The sequence below is a fragment of the Hibiscus syriacus genome, unplaced genomic scaffold (genome assembly GCF_006381635.1).
Source record: "Hibiscus syriacus cultivar Baekdansim isolate YM2019G1 unplaced genomic scaffold, ASM638163v2 tig00117012_pilon, whole genome shotgun sequence".
NCBI classification, from domain to species: domain Eukaryota; kingdom Viridiplantae; phylum Streptophyta; class Magnoliopsida; order Malvales; family Malvaceae; genus Hibiscus; species Hibiscus syriacus.
In genome coordinates, this window is record NW_024063524.1 from 1,183,696 (window position 1) to 1,191,036 (window position 7,341).

At 34.5% G+C, this 7,341-nt stretch overlaps 1 protein-coding gene across 1 annotated transcript; it reads right to left on the bottom strand.

Moving 5' to 3' along the window:
* Positions 1-722: 722 nt before the first annotated feature.
* Positions 723-1,185, bottom strand: LOC120195351. Its single transcript, XM_039197406.1, has 2 exons — positions 1,048-1,185; positions 723-971 (listed from the first exon to the last, which is right to left on the bottom strand). Exons 1-2 carry the CDS (start codon positions 1,183-1,185, stop codon positions 723-725), a joined length of 387 nt encoding a protein of 128 aa, XP_039053337.1.
* Between the last annotated feature and the right edge of the window lie 6,156 nt (positions 1,186-7,341).

Below are 7,341 nucleotides of genomic sequence, written 5' to 3' on the forward strand. Positions count from 1 at the left end.
GACAAAGACATGGAGCTTAGCGTACCTAGTTAATTCTGTTTTGCAATCTTCTTTTGTAACAAAAAAATAATAATAACTTGGCCATGAAAGAAATCTGAAAGCAATATATCTGCAATACATTCAAGTGAGTCATAAGCACGGTACATAGTTGAAGAAAGCGATAAAGCAAACGGGTTAAACTATGGGCAGTCAATGGCCATTTGAATCCCCAAGGTTATCGCAGCTGCCTTCACTATGCCAACATTACAAGGGCAGAGAATAGAACAGCGTGTGAAGCAATCACAATGCCAAGAAGATCACGAGCAAAAACGTCGATCGTCGACTTACCTATCATCGACACACAAGCAAATCAACATTTATTTTGATCATTGATGCAGTTGGTTTGCACCATTTGTCCATGGAGCAGCTGAAAAAAGTCAGTCAGGTCCCGATAATCCCATGGCCCAATCAAATGAAGCCAGTAACGCTCGACTAGAAGCAGCCACCTACCAGCCGGTAACCATTTATTTTCATGAATCCTGAGATTGCATCATTAGATAGAAATAACCCGACCGAACTGAGTATACTCCGGTGGAATGTCCACTCCATAACAAAGCATCATTGGCAACCGGGGTGATGGGGCAGTTTAGAATCGTCTCTGCATTAGGGGTAGTAAAAACCGCCTTCACCTCCATATTATCCCATTGAGGAACATCAGGAATCATGAATTTACCTCACTAGTTCTACGCACTATCTACATGTTGATTGAAAGCTGATAGGAGCCGAACACCCCATGAATTTGAATGCCTTCGAACCTGGCTATTGACACCCACCCTCCAAAATACCCTGCACAAAAGGTCGACAATATTGAGAGATACCTTGCAAGCAACCAAAGATCGGTTACCCAATCGAGCATAAAAAATATTGTTGTGAGAGAAGTATTTAGCCGCATAAAGACTAGCCAGGAGACTGTGAGGGGAAGATAAACATTGCTAAACATGTTTACACAACAAAACAAGATTAAAGATCCCATAACCCAATACCACCCGGACGTTTCTCCTGACATACAGTGCTCCGTTCCATCGACCATCCGCTATCCATTGGACTACCCGCCCACCAATAATTACGAAGAACGACCTCCATGTCTGAAACGATACTCTCTGGAAGAAGATAACCCATAATGTATGTTGGTATTTTCTGGTCCATCGCTTGGATATTCACCGACCGCCCTCCGTACGACAACAAATTCTTGGTCCAGCCTCGAACTTGTGAGATGAATTTGTCGCGAAGAAATCCAAACGTTGTCGATTTGTTTCGACCAATTACCAAAGGAGCTCTTAAGTATACTCCCCGATCTTCAATAGTGGTTACCCTAAATATGACGCCTAAGTGAGCACGTGTATTTGCTGTGGTGTGAGCCCCAAAGCATAGCTTGGATTTGGCAAAGTTGACAAATTATCCTGAGGCAGTTCCATAAATCTGAAGTATCTTTTTGACCCAATGAAATTCGACGACAAATTACGGATGAATAGTAGACTTTGTCTGCATGTAGAAGATGGGTTACCCGAGGAGCTGTTTGACAAATTCGAAGACCCCTGAGCCAACTAGCCTGCTGTTCACCATGTAGGAGGAAATAAATCCTAAGAGCACAGTAGAAAAAAAAAAGTCGATAAAGGATCACCTTATCACAGGCCTATTTCGAGAGAAAACGTTTCGTAAGACAATCGTTCACCCGAATAGAGTATGATCTTGGACTAATTTAGGATCTTTAGGCCTTACTTGGATGAAAAAATTAGCCTTAAATTTGTGTATTGTCTTGTTGGATGTCGATTGCTACAAGCGAAGTTTATGAATATTTTCTTTCATACAAATACAACCAAATGAACATATTCAATAATTATTTAAAGCATAATGTAATAAAATAACCCTAACGTTTAACAGTAGTGTGAAACTTGTCCGTAATGTTTTTTTTAGAACATTTGACAACTGAACGTTTAATTTTGAGTCAAAATCATCTTTGATGGATGAAACCATTAGTCAACTGACGATCAACGCCAGATACTAACGGAGCAACACACATGGACGTGGAAGTGATGTGACATAACCAGTTAGATATCAGAATGACGTGAAACTACTATGTCAAATTTTAAAATAAAATAAATTTTTATGATTAATATTATTTATATTAATTATTTATGACATTGGTTTTTGTTTAAAGAAACTAATATCAGGGAAAACGCAAGGGATGGGAATTGAACCGGTAAAGACTACGAATAACACAACATTTGCACCAAACTCTTTATTTAGTTATATAATGACTAAATAATATTTAATAGATTTCACCGCCTCCATCACACAAAATCACTTTTAAAAACAGCGGCTCTTGTTGTGCACCATCAGCTTAACAACCATTTATTAAAAAAATCAATTGGGTGCCAACTGTGCTCATTCCAAAACAGATTGAGCAATGAATGAAAAGAAAGACAAACATAATTGTTGAAATCTGAAATCCAAATTAAGGATTTGAAACCTAAACAAGAAAAGAAAAGGTGAAAAACGATCGTTCTTTCCTTGTCCAGTGCAGAGAATATCGTTAATGAGTATGCAAGAAAATTAAGTGTAAAATCGAGTAAATTCTTCAGAGTTCATCAATGTGGTTCGTCAAGGGCTACGAAGGGTTAGTCTTCTTCCATCCTCTACTATTTGAAGGGTTGCCTTTGAGGTTCTTCTTCTACCCATTAGAGGACCCAGATTTGATGCCAGTTCGATCGTGTGAACAACTCGATTGCTTTAGCTGTGAAAATTGAAAATTAGTAATTAAAGAGAAGTAAAAGAATCAAACTAGTAATACAATTAATTGATAGATCTAGATAAAAATAACAACCGATTTAACAAAATGAAGAAATAAAAGGTAAAGAATAAACCTCTGTAACTGCATTTATGAAGAAGAGCGGCGATAATCTGACGAGTGCAATCATCAGCTTTGACTAAAAGCACTCTAAGAACCATTCGCGGTAAGAATCGTTCCAATCGAAAAACCTCCATGGATCCATCTTTTACGTCATTCTCTTCTTCTTTCCGCCGATCCTACCTCCACGTCGACTTCAATTTCAACTTCAACCATTTTCAGACACCCTATTCAGTAGTAGCATAAAAGGAAACCCTATTTCTCAGTAAAAGTGCGAAAAACAGAGTACGGTGAAGTGAAAATGAAGAAATCAAAAATGTTAGCGGTGTAATTATCCAATTAACCTCATCCTTAATCCAATAAAAAAAACATAAAATTGAAGAAATATCTGGAAAGTTCTGAGAGAATTGAAAATCGCCTGAGTGTTTTCTGATATCCAACTTTCATTTACGGCCGCTATAACCACATAAATATCTTCGTCTTCTTTGAATAGCAAAGAGAAAAGTGAAGCGAAGACTTTTGGGTTAAAAAAACAGTGGGGGGAGGAGTTGGATCAAAAGCTGGGTTGCCATTGGCTTCTGTTTGGTTAAGCTGACGTGGCACAACACGAGCCACTGTTTTTTAAAGTGGTTTTGTGTGATAGGGCAGTGAAATGTATTAAATATCATTTAGTTCATTATTTAATCAACTAAGGAGATTGGTTTAGTGACACGTATCAATCTCTGATTGGTTATAAATAATTAAATATAAATAATATTAATTATAAAATTATTTATTTTATTTTAAAAATTATGACATGGCAGCACTACGTCATTATGTTCTTCGACATGGACATACAACATCAGCTTCCACATTCATGTTTGTTTGCTATGTCAGCAATGTTGATCGTTAGTTGACTGACGATTTCCATCTATCAAGGTAATTTTTGACGCAAAGTAACGTTCAGTGATCAAATGTTCAAAAAACAGTACATGCAAGTTTAACACTACTGTCAACGTTTAAAGTTATTTATGCATTATGTCATTATTTAACATATTATAAAATTAAAATTGAAATAAATCCGAAGAGAACGGATACATTATTTATATAAATAAAACTTGTCTCAAATCTCAATTTTTCAAAGAATCATCCTTAATATTAAATCAATCTAATTTTTATTAACGGTTTGATCTAATAATTTTTATTAGATCAAACCCTTTATTATTAAATAAAAAATACAATTTATGATATTGTTTACATTTATATTGTTTTTAAGTCGTAAGGAAGAGTTTTACTAAAATTTTATGATTTGCAGAGGACTTCTCAAAATTATAATTTTAAAAATTATTTTTATATTTTAAATAAATTATGAATTTTCATATATTTTTTATATTATGTTTAAAGAATTAAAAAAATATCAAATATAAAATTATAATTATAATTAATAATATCTATTTTAAATACTCTGATATTTAAATATAAATATCTGAAAATAATAATTTTTTTACTCAGATAATTTAATTTATTCAAATTAAATGAGATACTTTTTTCTAAAAATATCAGACCTTGTAGTACTGACAACGTGGTTATTATTTATTAACCTCAAAGGCAAACATGAGGTAATCAGGCACGCAATTCATGCTTACGTAAATCGTAATTTTTTTTAGTATCTATTTATACCGTGTGAATATGCTTTTAAATGTTAAATTAATTTAAATTAATTTTTTATGTTTATTTTTTTAAATTATACTCTAAATTGATTTTTTATGTTTAAAGATTTTTTCTAAAAATATGTCTAATATTTTATCTGTACACATTACAATCATCATTTTTTTCGACACAAAGTAAATTACATTTAACTAAGAAAGCCCAACAGTGGCCCACACGTGAAGAAAAGAAGGTTAGGTTTCACCCTTTTACTCTTGTGCCGCCAACTCTCAACCCGTTAGATCTAACACTTGATCTAACAGTTTGGAACAGTTTTAGATTAAGGTTTCCCAAACCTTAATGTCCCTCAACTGTCGCCGCCATATCTGTCGATCAGATCTGATCCAACAGTCCAGATTCAATGAGAACTAGGGTTTCACCCTAAAGCCTTACACAACCACTTCCGCCATGCGCCTTTCCCTCTACCCACTTGAGATGCACGCACCCGTGACTTCCCATATCCCGAAGCTGCTATCGTTACCCGTCGTCGAAATCTTCGCCCGTCACCACAAAAAAAACAAAAGGATTTTTTACTCCCATTCTTTACATGCATCACAATCACCTGGTTCAGGGCTTTTTCCTCACCAGATTACCTTCCTCGATCAGACAACAAAGACGAAAAAAGCAAACAAACAAATAAAAATTAAAGATCCTTTTGCCCATAACATGCAACACGAAAAAATTAAAAAGAGAGGACTTTTCATTATAAAAGATGATTTTATAGAAGAAAAATGTGAGGGGAGATCATGTAGAAAACGACTACAGCCACAAGAGAACAAAAAATAAAAGGAGAAAAACGAATGAGAGAAGAGAAGCTTACCGTCCCTAGTCTCGTCGAAAAGTCCAACATCGCCAGAAGGGGTGTTTTTCGAAGATAAATCCTTAGATATAGGTATTTCATGAGTTTTAGGCTTGAAAGGGTTCAGATCTAGGTTTAGGAGGGGGAGTAGGTCTTTTTTTGGGTTCAATTCGAGTGACGACCATCGTAAATAGCTGTCGGGGCGTCGGTTCACGATGGTTGGAGGCTTTGTGCCTCTTTCGGAGAGGAGCGAAGAGGAAAAGTTTGAGAGAACTTATATTTCTCTTTTTAGCTAAAAAAAGGGGAATGTCAAAATGAAAAATGATGACTATTTTGACTGATTTTTAGGTTTTTATACCCTATCCATACGATGTCGTTTTAGCGAGTATAAACCTGCGTTTAGCGCTTGATTAATCGCGTATGGATGGTCTCGTGCTTTGTAACCTTACGATTTGGTCACTGAATGAATGTTTTTATTTTAAATTTGAATTGCAAGTTCATTCCATTTACAGTCCAGTCACTATCCATGCTTTATTATGTTTTTGGTCGAATATCTGATTTGTTCCTTTAAATTTTATGTTCAACACGTTTCAGTCATTAACTAGTTATATGTTAGAAAATATAATATTCATACTTTAGACCTCATAGGTTTACTGTATGTTCATTTTGGTCATTGTTCAAACCTAGTTGTTACATGAAATAAAATGAACTAGTTGTTAATAGGTCCATGTAGTTCTAGTTTAGTTCTGATTTAATCTATTAATTTTACCTACCTTATACCTGTGTGTGTGGGGTTAAGTTTTAACATGACCATGTGCTCTAATATTTTACTAAAATGGTAAAGTATCCTTAGATTAATAATGATGATCACTAGTTTCCATATATACTTATGTCCATCATCGAGAACGAATTTCGTAGAATGGACGTGAAAAGTGCAAACTATCGAAGTAGACAATTTAATATGACGTTCAAATGAAAAAGAACTTGAAATAATCGTGTATGCCTTGAATAAAAGTGAATAAATAATTGATTTATTTTAATAACAGTCATGTGTATGTTTTTTGCATATTGTTCAATTTATTTTTTATTTTTATTTATGCTTAAAGTGAGATTCTAAATAAATAATAAGGGAATATTCTCGTATAGGGAGGTATATGGGAGAGCCTTTCCATGGGAGGACGTGCAAATCTCGTGATATCTACTCAAAATAGGGAATATTCCTTATAGTTCGAAACAAATTAATTAATGAATAATAAAATAAGTCATGAGATAATTTTTTATTTTTATTCTTTTTAATTTTCACTACCATGATGAAATATGAGCGATTAGGTACCAATTTTGGGTGTTGTGGGGTGCTTACATTCCCCACACGTAACCGACTCCCGATACCTAAAAAGAATTTATGGTAAACGTAGATCAATGGTGAATGGTGAATCTGATTTAAAATTTATTCGACTTTCAAAATATATGACTTTTTATACTTTAAATTTAAAATCGTTTCGTTTTGATAAAGACATTACGATAGCTTAGCGACAGCGCTAGGGATAGGTTAGAAAGTCAGGCTGATAATCGCTTATACATTATATTGGTATTGAATAGAAGAAAGTTTAAATCGAAAATTATTTTATGATTGATTTTATTGTCTATTGATTAATTCTTTTTGAACTATTTATTGATAGTTTTACTAATACTTGAATTTTCTGTTTGTAGATTTATCGAATTTTTCAAAGGTGCTTCTTTTATGTTGGGTGTCTGTTTGGCCAAAGGTTGTATCCTCCTCACATACACGCCTTGTGGCTCCATGGAAATTTAATTTCTCGTATGGGTAAAGGGAGGTAGATCTCCTCGAATTGAACTCACTTCGTTTAAAGCATGTAATGGGTGAGGATCGAGGGTTTGGCAGCCCAAGGGGGCACCAACAACAAGGACAATTCAAGTTCCATTTCCCATAAAGCTGAAACCTGTATGT